This window comes from Pteropus vampyrus, unplaced genomic scaffold, assembly GCF_000151845.1.
Source record: "Pteropus vampyrus isolate Shadow unplaced genomic scaffold, Pvam_2.0 Scaffold127, whole genome shotgun sequence".
In the NCBI taxonomy this organism is placed as follows: Eukaryota; Metazoa; Chordata; class Mammalia; order Chiroptera; family Pteropodidae; genus Pteropus; species Pteropus vampyrus.
Window position 1 is genome coordinate 677,841 of NW_011888908.1, and position 12,995 is coordinate 690,835.

At 41.0% G+C, this 12,995-nt stretch overlaps 1 protein-coding gene across 1 annotated transcript in view; it reads right to left on the reverse strand.

Moving 5' to 3' along the window:
- The window catches only part of EYA1 (EYA transcriptional coactivator and phosphatase 1), a 157,771-nt gene that overhangs the window by 122,651 nt on the left and 22,125 nt on the right, over nucleotides 1-12,995 (reverse strand). The window contains exon 4 of the mRNA XM_023534594.1: nucleotides 4,979-5,056. Within this exon, the coding sequence (XP_023390362.1) occupies nucleotides 4,979-5,056 (78 nt within the window). The remainder of the gene's footprint in view (nucleotides 1-4,978; nucleotides 5,057-12,995) is intronic.

The following is a 12,995-nucleotide window of genomic DNA, read 5'->3' on the forward strand; positions in this document are numbered from 1 at the left end:
ACCTCCATTTTCGATCTGATTTCATTTTATTCATAGCGCTTTTCACTATTACACTGCCATTTACCCATTCACTCGCTCCCCCACAAGAATGGAAGCCCCAAGAGGGCAGGGACCCCGTCTACTTTTTCACTGCTATATTCCCACTGCCTAGAACACCGCCTGACATATAGTAGATGCTCCGCACATAACTGCTGAATGGATGAATCAGACTCAAACAGCTACATCTTTTTGTGAAAATTTAAGCAATCTAAAAAACCATTTGTCACATGTGGTACCTTTTTTCCCCACTAAAAACATTTTTGTTTCTATTTCCAGGTTCCAAATACTACCAGACACCAACTTTGTATGATCAATATCATCTGCTAGCATTTTATTTAACAAAATAATAATAAATTTAGGCTTTACAGAAATGGCAGAAGCAGCAGGCAATGACATTTTGCAATCCTGAAAAACATTATTCACCCCAATTGTTCTTTAAATCATTAAAACACTGTTTTTCATTGGGGATTAGCAAATGACCAGAACGTCATTATATTTTAAAAATCTAATAAACAGGCTTGCAATTTTTAATTCAGCCGCATATCTTGGAAAACCAACTCCTCCCCTCCAGTCTCCCACACCAGGGCACCGAGTGATTTTTCTGAAAGAGTAAGCCTTCTGCCTCCTTAATGCCCAAGATGCTAGGGTTCCACGAAGGACAGAAACAGAGATAGCTATTACCAAAGTCAGAATGGCTCTGCTGCTTCTTTCTCCCTGCTCTTTTCTCAAGACGCCCAGAACAGTCAGGATGTAAACTTTTAAGCCATCATGGAGAAGGAAATAGGAATGGCGACCACAGAGCGAGACCACCTCGGAGTTAATGCTTGCGGACTGCTTTCTGCAGCCTCTTTCCTCTTATAAAGAGCCTAAGCCCTGTTTACAGCCACTCCAGCATGCCATGGTTTTCACGCCTTTACTCAAGGAAGGAAGGAAGGAAATAAGGGAGAAAGGGAGGGAGGGAGAGAGAGAGGGGAAAAAGGGAGGAAAGAAAGAGGAGGAAAGGTAAAGGACATGAAGTGTGTCCATCCACACGGTGCTCTGAGCTTCCTATGTTTTGATCCAGTTCCCCCCGCTCGGCCGATCCTGTCCCGTGTCCAATACAGAGAATCGGTCTATGGAAAAGATCCTCCGTCTACAGCAGACTCTCCCCCGCCTTCGTCTAAGCCCTTCTCTGGGAACCCTGCTCTCTTGATATCTTTTCTAAGTCGAGGCTGCTTATTCTGATTCCAGATACCACAAAGGCCTGAAGCACATCCTCATTACTGCTTCTTCCAAACCGCTGCTTTCATGCTCTCCCCTAAAACCTTCCTTCTGAGATGCGTGACCACCTTCGAACACTTCCATGACGACCCATCTCCTAAACACCGCCCGGTATTAATCAAAAGCTTTAATATTTGACCGTGTCCCCTGGCAAGTTCCAACATTATTTTGGGTTAGGCATCCAACAGTTTCCTCATTCTATCGAGCCGTCAGTCATCAAGGTTGAGACCACATCCTGGGCCTTTTTCCCTAGTCTATAGTCTCAAACCAGAACAGCACGGACCGATTCCTTTGGTTACTTAACATCTACTGACCATCGCCCATGTGCTTGATACTATGGTGGCTGCTGGGGCTGTGTGAACAAGACAGAGTCTGTTCTCATATGGCTACAGTTTAGCAGGAGGAAGGACAACGAAAATAATTTTAAAGGTAGCGATGAAGGCTGAGGGAGGGAGTACAGAGAACCAACCACCCACAGAAGCGTGTGGCGGAGGACTCATCGGGTTTTGAGGTTAAGAAAGGAACATCCTCTATTTCTGGAATTTTCATTCCTTTATTCCCATCTCATCGGTTCTCCGACCTCATCAAGAGATGCAGAGCCCCTGACATGCTTCCTTTCTCTCGACTGACGATCCCTTACCTCTGCTTCCTTTCTACCTATCCTAGATCCATGAAGAATTATTTTAAAGCACTCTTTTACTGATAATTCCAATTCTCTTCTCTCCATACTCCTCCATGCCCTACCTGGAAAATCTTCACCCTGGACCAAAGGAATCCTGTCTTTCTATCCAGACGGCTAAGCCCTTGCAGAGAAAATCCGCTCTACAGCAGAGGGTCCACGTTCTCGAGCTCCGCCCTCGCTGGGGCCTTCAGCCCTGCTGTCAGCCCTTCTCCACGCGTGCACGCGGCCCCCGCTTACCCGCCCCCACGGCATCCGCTGCAGCCCTCTCCACCCCTTAAGCTCACGAGCCTATCGCTACGCTCATTTCGAGTCGCTTCAGAGAAAAAAGTTGGAATTCCTTAATGTATTGCCTCCTCCTCCACTTCAAACTCATCTGCATCACTTCCCTGATGTTTCTGTGGAAAAGTTATTCCTTTTCTAGGCCGATCCACTTCCGTTTTGGATTTCAGCCCTTGCCGTCCCATCGAGGACTTTCGTCCACCAATTATCCCGGTGTTTTGCCTATACCCTAACCCCTACCTCCACGAAGTTTGTGTTGGCAGCAAAACCCCCGACCTTCTCAATACCATTCTCAACCGTGTATCCTTCTTTCTAACGTCTACCTTCTCTCTCTCCTTGTACCACCTACGTACTTGAAAGATGTTTTTCTCTTCCCTGTCCTCACTTCCTTATTGATTTCATCATCCATCCATTCAGTGAACTTTGTGAGCACACGCTACCTGCTAGAAACTCTGCTGGAGACACAGAAATGGGGCATCTGGGCCAGCAGGTGCAGCGGGGAAGAGCCCACCCACCTACAGGGAATGCTGTCGGCTAAATCCACTGATGCGTCTCATTAAAAAAATGTTTTTCATTTTGACGAAATTTGACACTGGCAGGAAAGTAGAATAACGTCCTCCAATATCCTTCACCCAAATTCTCCAAATGCTAACATTTTATTACATTATTGCATGTGTTCACATTGTGTGTGTGTGTGTGTGTGTGTGTGTGTGTGTGTGTGTGTGTGTGTGTGTATTTCACGTTTTTTCGAGTTGCAGATACGATGTCCCTTTACTAATACTTCAGTGTATGTTTCTTAAAGACAAGGAATTCCTTTACCACATTATGGCTATCAATATCAGGGAAAACAGTGATATAATCCTATTATCCATAGATACTTTGACAAAACAATTACCTCTTTGTTGTATGTGATCTTTACCTTGCATTAAAAGTATGTTACAAATATGCACAGTAAAAATAAAATTCTTTTAAAAAACAAAATTAAAATGATGTTCAACCATCCAGATGAAGCCATCATTAATTTTGTATGCATACAGGCACATATACATACACATAAATGCCTTTTTTTAAAAAAGAAACAAAACTGTCATTACACCGAACACACTACTCCTTATCATTTACTTTTTCACTTAATATAGTTTTCTCATGTCAATAACTTTACAAATACACTGAAAAGCTGTTTATGAATCGATCGCAGACAGCGCCTCCCTGAAATCCTCCCAATTTCCACTTCCAGCTTGACACTTCTTCCCCAGCCTCCTGTGCTCTCATCTGATGCCCCGCCTGTCTCTTACATATTGGCTTTCCTTCGATTCTGTCTTCAGCTGTTACATTCTCTGTGCACTTTCAGAATTTCCATTCCAGATCTTTCCCTATCTCCAACATTTCAGGTGGATGCTGCCTCACGATCGATATGATCCATACTGAAGTCACCACCTCCCTTTCTCATTCACGCTCGTCCTGCATCCCATATGTGATGATGGTCATGCGACCCCCTTCTCCTGATGCGTCCCACGGCACTCAGGATAAAACACAATACCATGCAGGACCCTCACGCCTCTCTGGACTCTAGCCCCTGCCTCCATCCACCATGTCCCTCGTTGCTCACACAGTGCACACCAAGAAAGGTGAACCGTGGTGGTTCCTCCAAGTTCCACGCCTCTGCGCCTTGGTCTCCTCCCATGGAATGCTCCACCTGTCCAGCTTCCCCTGCCCAGTTCCATGTGAGCTTTGCTCCTACTCATTTGTAAAGGCTGAGTGCAGGCATCACATCCAGGAAAACTTGCCTGACCACTCCATCCCAACCCAATCTCTGCTGGGTTCTTGTGGGGCATCCCTGGGCTTCTCTCTGCCATTATCGAACTGCACTGCGTCGGTCTGGTCATTTGTTCACCCCATAAAGCCCCAAACCAGGACCATTTTCAGATGTCTTTGAGTCCATAATAACACAAAGCACATTGCCTGGTATCGTTAGTATGAATTTTATTTTATATCTCTGTATAATACCTTTTAATTGTGGTATGTATAAAATAAATGATCCTGAGAGCTAGATTACGTCGATCACGAATTTATGAAAGTATAGCATTTCTCACTGAAAAGTTCTATAAACAGCAGATAATATGAAAATGATTAAACATTTCAGAATTACTTCTGATAGAAATAATTTTTAATTGAACTAGTCCACGCTGGGTAATTTGGCAAATATATAATCACATCCTCGTAGTTACTTTATTATCACAATCACTTTCTTATCTGTAATTTCATTATCACAGATGTGACACTTGGATTTTGTTTGTTGTGGGTGGACTTTTTTTAATGGGAAAGATTAAAATCTAACATGAGGATTTAGAGCTGATTTACCGATCTGTTTAATTTAGATCTATAATTGACATGACAGTTACTTAAGAGGATGGCTTGGTGGGTCTGTTTAGGGGTATGGAAAAATCATACAAATGAGAGAAAAAGGGAAGGAGTCGTTAACATAATAATGATAATTTAGTAGAAGAAAGGAACAATGCTCCTTTTGATTTTATCTCCTTTATAGGATGCCAACAATTTCAGCAAACTTTATCACACTAAATAAAAACATCAGAATTCTGCAAAAATGTGACGGAGACAAGTTGCTTTATATATATATAATGTACACATAATACTATACACACGTACATACGTATTCGTATAGATAAACAAACTAAGAAAAATAATGTTATTCCTTACCTGAACCTGAGAAATTGTCTAAAGACCCGTCTGATGTTGTTGAAACTATTTCACTGCTGCTCATTGGCTCTGTTTTAACTATAAAAATAAACAACATATATCATACACCTAATTAATAATTATTCATAAAGGCAAGGTAGAGAAGATATAATATCCACAAGTTAAGAAAATCATTTTTCAAAATCAGTCCCTTTGTATTTGAATATATTAAGAGTCATATTCCTAACAGAAATCTTTCTAGAAACATTCACATGTTAAGTATTTTCTCCCTAAGGAAACAGTCTCTTGTGACAACTTACCCTTTAAAAGAAATGCTTTAAACTAAAAGTCGTTAAATTCACTGTTGCTCTATATATTTACTGAATTGCTTAGTAATAACATCTCAAAATTTACATAATGTGGATGTGAAACAATTTCCTTGCATTTACAGCCATTTGGCCAAACAGAGTCAAATGACAGAATAAAAAGACTTGAAGAAATGAGAAATAACACCGGCAGGTTTTCATGATACTCAAGGACAGGTACACGAGTTCACACGTGTGTGCATGCACACACACACACACATACACACACTCGCTCGGCTATCCAGCATGGCTAAAAATCTGAGTGCTCAATTTGAGGGACTGCTGTTACCACTCAGCCATATCTGGCTGCCAATTCATCAGTATCTATGGTGCACTTAGTACCGAAAACACACTAAATGTAAGTGAAGCAGAAATGTTTTCCATTTCAAAACAAAACAAACAGCAGTCAGTTTGTGGAAAACACAGATGTCTTGTGATAAAGTCCCTTCGGGCTATAAAATCAAACCATTTAGATTTATGCTACTGGCTCTCCAAAGCAACCCGCTCTACTGATATAGTGATGGTATTACTGCACCCCATCAAACAGATAAAGCCAGATCAGCTCAGAACATTTGCCATTTTCCCTCGTTTTAGGTTATTTTAAAATGAAGAGACAGCATTACTGTCTTCCCTAGAAACTACTAGTGAAGAGTTCTCATTGGAATTTGCCTAACCCACTTCATACCAATTACACATCCCCATTAACAGGTTTTCAGAAAGAATACAGTAAAATTTAGAGGCTACCTAAAAATCAATAATGAGCTTTACAAAATGAAAGCCCTAACAAGAGACTATTTGAGGAGGCTCCTCCCACAAAGTAAATACATTCAGAAATGGGAAAGGGCGATGGAGAAAATGCACTTTTTCTTCTCTGAACGTGGCCAATCTCTTATAAACATCAGGCCAAGGGCTCATCCACCCTCCTGGGCCTTCGAAACTTTTACTAATGCATAATGAGTAGTTTTAAAATAGGCATTATAAATAGTTGCAGTAGATAGTCACTGTCAAAAAAAATTAATTATTTAGACTGTTTCTAAACAAAGTTGAAAAATAAAACCAGCGAGACTAACGGGAATCACTCCAACTGCTCGCTTTAATGTAGACCAAACAATAGTGCAACTGAAGTTTCCATTTTCCACCACTTGTTTTGGGTTAGAAGTCTTAGTTGACACTAATAAATTCTGACATACGCCTGTGTATCCCTTCTCTCTTCACGCCTCCAGGCAGCCTAATGATCTTGCTCGGTATAACCACTATAGAGCCACAGACGTAGGAAGGCGGCGACGCCGCTCGTGGTGCACAGATCCCGAGTGTCCCACTAGGCTGTGCGCATCCCATCTTCCCTTCTTTAGGAAGAACTCATATAATGCCCTGTACGTATAATGCCCTGTTTCGCTCTGTACTGGACTGACGACCCCTGGGATTCTGAACACAGGATCACGTACCACATGCCTAGAAAAGATGAGAATTAGGCCCACAGGGTATAAGTCGGATAAAGTGCCTACTGTGTGTCAGACTCTTTACACATGTTATGATTAATCCTTTAAACCATTCTGCCGGTAGGTCTCAGAGCACAGCTCACAAACTCCCTAGTTACTGGCTTGTTTCACATGCAAAAAAAACTGAAACCAGAGGGGTTAGGAATCTGACCAAAGTCACGCAGGAAGTGGCAGAAATGGGATTTAATTTTAGATGTTTTTGGTTCCAAGGCCCGAGGAAATGGTAACGAGTGGCACTTCCCCAAATTTACGGCTCCTCTGTAACAGAGCGGACGAGGACGAGGGAGGCACAGTGCCATGCAGCCCCTTCCCTCCTCGTGTCTGACACTGACAGGCTAGTGAACCGGTTCGAAGATCTTAGGCAGAAGCAGAGTCGTCTGGGAAAGACAGTGAACGATAAATTTTCCACTGTGTGGGATGTTAAGCCCGGATTACTTCTCAGTCTTTCCCAAGTATAAGGTCATCATAAAATTACTTGGTAAAAGCTTGACTGTATTAAAATTACTACTCCTGTACCGCTAACACCTACACCAGCTAGTTCCCATATGATTGGCTTAATCAAATGCAGCTTTCACTCCCAAGAGACATGTTCAATTATACTTGAAATTCCATTAAAAACAGGCAAAAAGAATGGGAAGGAAAGGAAGAGGATACTTTTTCTCTTAGGCCCCAAGTATATTGCTTTTTGCCATTGTTCAAATGTACCCATCTATACACTAAAGACTCCCTTTTCCTAATGAATCCAGTTTTTTTTTTTTTAAAAAAAAAAGGCCCACTGTTGAAGGGGAAAGGATGTACATAGGTAACCACCGGGGTATTCACGACTTCATCGGGTAATGTAATTGAATACTTTGATCACCGGGGACCTGATGCTGAAGAGACCGCTGATTTATTGTGATGTAAAATAGTTTCTGAATGAAAGCCAAGGGAACAGAGACCACTTCTGGCTTTGTTGCCGCCACAGACACCCATCGGAAGCTTAAAAAGACAAGAATAATCCCCGGCCACCAAAACTTAATGCATCTCCACTAGTGCCCCCGTTTATGAATACGCTGTAGATGAGACAACAGAGTACCTCTCCAAGGCTTTGAATTTAAAAGCACCACATACTTTTTTTTTTTTTTTTTAAGTCTTAGAGCTTTAAGCTACTGTCCTGTCTGAAAACAATTATCCCTTCTGAGCCACCTAACTGAAAAGAAAAAAAAAATCTATGAATGATCTGCTCTCCTCTAAAAAAGTGTAGGATTCTTCGATCTCTACTACACTTATCGCTTCATACGTGACTTTATTCTATGAGAAAGAGCATTTTTTATTATCTTTTGCTCCCACTCGAGTCTATTTTTTTCCTAACACTCCAAGTTTCCAATCTTCGATCTGATACTTTAAAGACATATTAATCCTCTAAAAATATTCACCCCCTTAATATTCCTGATTCCTCCCATCTCTTCCACGTGGCCATGTGCTCTAAGCCTGAGTTGTATCAGGCAACTGTGACTCTCCAGAGATAACACAAACCTCCATCTATCAACACCCCTTGAGCTTTAGTTTTGGACTCAGAATCTAATTACCTGCTATGAGACTTTCTAAAAGTTATTTGATGTCTTCAACTTTATTTCATACACAAAACTTATGATGCCTACATTACAGGAATGCAATAGTAATTCATAAAAATTTAGGGAAAGTACCTGATATGAAAAGCTGAAATTATATTTATCATCATTATTATTAATAGCAGTATTCTATTTCTGCTACACTGAATGCCCTTCTCAGGGAACAATATTGAATAAAGAGTTTAAAGCACCAGCTCTGGAATTATCAACTGAATTTCAATCTAGCTCTGCTATTAACAGTATGAACCTAGAAAAGTTACTCAGTTTCTGTGTGTCTTGGCGTCCTCATCTGTACACAGGAATAAGATACTCATGAAAGGGTACAAAAGATAAATGTTTATAAGTCATTTAGCACTCTGCTAGGTCCAGAGGCCATAATTTCAGAGTTGTGCTATCATTATAGTGTCTCAAACTATGAGAAATCAAAGCCTTTCTTATGGGATAGAATCAGTTGTAACCTTCACATTAAAGTTAAACTTCCTCTTTAAAAGCAAATTGGAAGAATCTACAGTGACTGGTCGAAGATCAACTGTGAGGCCATTGCCTCAGGACAGCCAAAATCAAATAGAGGAAGCTTGGACATAACTCAAGAAATCAGGACTAAATCATAATTAAGAAAATTTATACCTTGTTCATTACAATCAGCGTATGTTTTTACTGAAGAAACAGGCTAGGAGGATGGTGTATAAGGCGATTGTGATCAAAGATTCCAGGAGAAATGTAGGCGTCTCTCTCTACCACTGTTTAGGGTTGAGTGTACTGTAGCTGGCCCATGAAGAGAGACACCTGTTTTCCTTTACCATAAATTTAAAGAGAGATCTATCAGACCATTGGAGCAGGTGACATTAGCTACCAAGACCAGCCAGCTAACCTGTTGCACCATGACCCTGTGCTCAGCAAGCAACTTCTAGTTCGACTTGGAATGTTGTTATCATATAAATAATCTCCAGGAAGATGACAGGCTGACCAGAGGTGAGAAGAATTCAGTCCATTTGATTAGTTATATTTCTCATCATGTGGAGGACAGTTAAAGCAAATTCATCCCCAAAGGACAGCTCGGCCTGCTGGGCTGGGAGCCAGCCTTAGTGTTAGGAAGAATTCACCTGGGTGAGAAGCAGATGCTCCTCAAGCAGGATCTAAGCTTATCTCAGAAATTTTCTTCTAACTGTCAGTGCAGCTTGTCTTTGTTTGGCACACGCTTGCTTGGTCTTCCTTTTTGCTTCCCACTGTAATACTCAGGACTTCAAAACCTCAGCTCACCATCCCTCTGCTACCCTTTACGATCCCGTCCATCTCTTCTATCTTCATTCCACTTTGGTTATTAAATGGTTCAGAACACCACTGGCTAGAACTGCATTACCTCCAAGAAATGTCACCTGTCACCTTTCGCATTTGCTCACTTCTGTCAGACTTATTTATCGGATCATCCTGTCTACTCAAACCACTCCAGCCTCAATAGCCCAGGCGGGAACCCAGAGCTCCCACCCTAAAATCCTATGTTGTCTCACTTTTCCAAGCATCTTTTTTGCCAAACTCTAGTGCCAGGATTGGCAATCTCCTTCTGTTCACTCTTTGTCCGCTGTTCTGGATGGCTGAGCACGGGAGAAGAGGCCACAGTTGTAGGCTGACCCACTTCACGGAAATGCACGCCTTCTATACGCTCTTGAGCCATCCTGCTGCTTCGCAATCCCCCTTTTCCATTTCTTGTACCCGAAACAGTTTCCATTGAGTCTTCTCCACTTTCCTTAAGTCCCCGAATCACACCTTATTTGCCATCACCAACTGTTTTATCAAGAACGTTGACGCGGCAGTAAATCTTGCAATGACCCGCCTGCACCGTCTCCCAGTTCCCCGCTGGCTAATCTCAGCGAAGCGTTCCTGTCCTTGAGCAGGGTTAACCTTTACGCTTTCATTTTTGGTGTCACTTCCACACCTGCTTCGTGACCAGAGTCCATTATTTTGTTACTTGGTCTCTCAACATCCTCGATCATTCCATCTCAAGAGGCTACTTCCCTTCCACCTACAGACAGGTCCCTCCTCATTTTTGTCTTCTCTCCACCATGATGCTTCTCCCCTTTCTTTCGTCACCAAGTTTCCTGAAAATGTGTTTCAGATTCTTATCTACTCTCTCTCTAAGCCTTTGCACTATCCCTTTATAGCTACTATTTTACTAAAAGGACTTTCCAAATTGCCCAATTCGAACTTTTCTCAATCCTGATTTTCCTTAATCCTTTTGTAGAATGGACTTTACTCTGACACTTTTCTCGTCATTGATCAACACAGCGATATCTCTCTTTTTTTGCCTTTTATATGTCTGTTTTTCTAGATTCTCTTCCTTTGCCTATTCTGTGGTTCTATAATTTCACCTGCTCCTTACCGGTCTGAATTTGCTCTCACAATCACTTCTTTCCTTGCCATAAATTTAAAAAAATCACCTTCATGTAACTGACTCCCAAATCTCTGTTCACACGCACATCCTTTTCCGAGGAACCAATCCCCACATCCCACTGATGCAATGCACTTGCCTGGATCAGGGTCAACCCAACCTGCCCAGACATAAAATCCTCGGCTTACCCCTCTGGAATGGTCACGCCACCTAGACTGAAACTTTTCTTCTCTCCCTGACTTCTCTCGGCTCCTCTTTCTTCACACTCTATTGCCAAATCTGTAGCATCTACCACTCCAATCTGTCAAGACCATCTTCTTTGGAACCTCCCAGCCACTATCTTAATTATCTTACAGCTCTTCTCTTGTAAAAGTTGGCAAATCTGCCTTTCAGCCACCATTCTCTCTTCATACCCCTGGGCACACTGCACTTTAAGCAGAGATATTCATCTTTCTACAGCCTAGATCTGAGTGAGTCCTGGCTCTGAGGTCTTCAGTAAGTCTGTTTTCTCTTGAATTATGTGACCATTCCTTAGTCATGTTTGTAAGGCCCTGGACACTCTAAGACCAAGCTCTCTTTTCCCTTTTTGCTTTACTTCTTAATTCTTCCACCACACACTTTATATTTGTACAACAACTAGTAACTTAAAAGAATGCGAGAATTACAAAATACACAGTCACATGTAATTGTCCTACCTATACTGTGTGACACTATCATCGCCATTTTACAGAAAAAGAACCGCATGTCCTTATATATAGTCAATGTTTAAACCAAACTGGCCTACCGAGATGTTCAACGCTCCCTTCATTCCACAGTATTGCTACCACCTTTCCCTCTGGCATTAAATGCTCTACACAACTTCCATCTGACAAAATCCCACCGTTCCTTCAAGGTTTAACCAAAGTTCCACCTGCTTTGTTAAGATCTGCCTGATCTGCTACTCAGGGGTGTTTTTCTCCTTGAGCTGCTACATCAGAGTTTCTATCACCTTTGAACAAATTTCCCATTTTACCTCATTTTCCATTTCATAGTCTTATCCATTTTAATATATTATAAGTTTCTTCATGGGAACAACATCTTTCTATATCCCTACAGATCTTAGTACAATGATTAGCACATAGTGGGAGCTCAATATCCACTGAGGGAACAGATGAAGGTAAAAATGAACGACTGACTTAGAAAACAGGTTATCACTGACTTCATACCCCGGGCACATTGCCTAAGGCAATTAAAATTTGTATATGTTCGAACACAAGGTAAAGTTTTATTCCCCCCAAATTATCACTCCATCAACTTATGTGCAGGTTTTTGTAAAGCTTGTCACTTACAGGGCACTGCCTGTGATTCTGAACAAGTGTTCCTTGGACACATTAGCATAAAGTAAAATCAGTCATTAGAATTTTTGTATATTAAGAAAGGACCCTGCCTAAATGAGCAAAAAGAAGTAAATACATTACAGAGATTTAATAATAATTCATGGGGCATGACCATCCAAAGGCAAATATTAGATATTGCTGTAAAGAAGCCCTAAAAGAATTAAAAAGCTACACTGCACATGAATATGCTGTACAGATACCTAAGATAAACCTGTAAGACAAAGGAAAAGAAGAAAAGCACAACCATTGTAATGTTATGTTATAGTCGGGACTCAACTCACAGATTTAATGAGCACTCTTTCTCAAATCAAGAAGCAGAAGTGGATATGTCTGTTTTTAAGAACTATGCCAAATGACTCAAGAAGTGGCATCAAAAGATACCAAAGGCATATGAAGAGAATGAATCAAATTATTATATGAAGTATAAAAGTGGAAAAGAGCAATATTCCTAAATTTATATATTTTATATCTTAAAGGCATATAATTGAATATAATAGCCATTTAACTATTTCTTCTTTATCCAAGAGTGTCTATATCCCTGAAACAAATGTGTTTTTTGGTTTTGTTTTGTTTTTTGTCAATTCCCATCCAGAAAAGGAGGCATCCATTTGTTTGAATTAGCTCTATAGTCTGGCATATGATTCTCTCTCTAAAGTTTTAAAGTTCGAGTCATCCTCTTCCTTAAAAGAGGGTTGAAAAATATTAGCTCTTTAAAATAGCATGCCTTGTACAACCTTATGAAAACCAAATCAACACATATAGACTAATCTTGAACCTAAGGGTATGCGTGGCCAACAAAAAA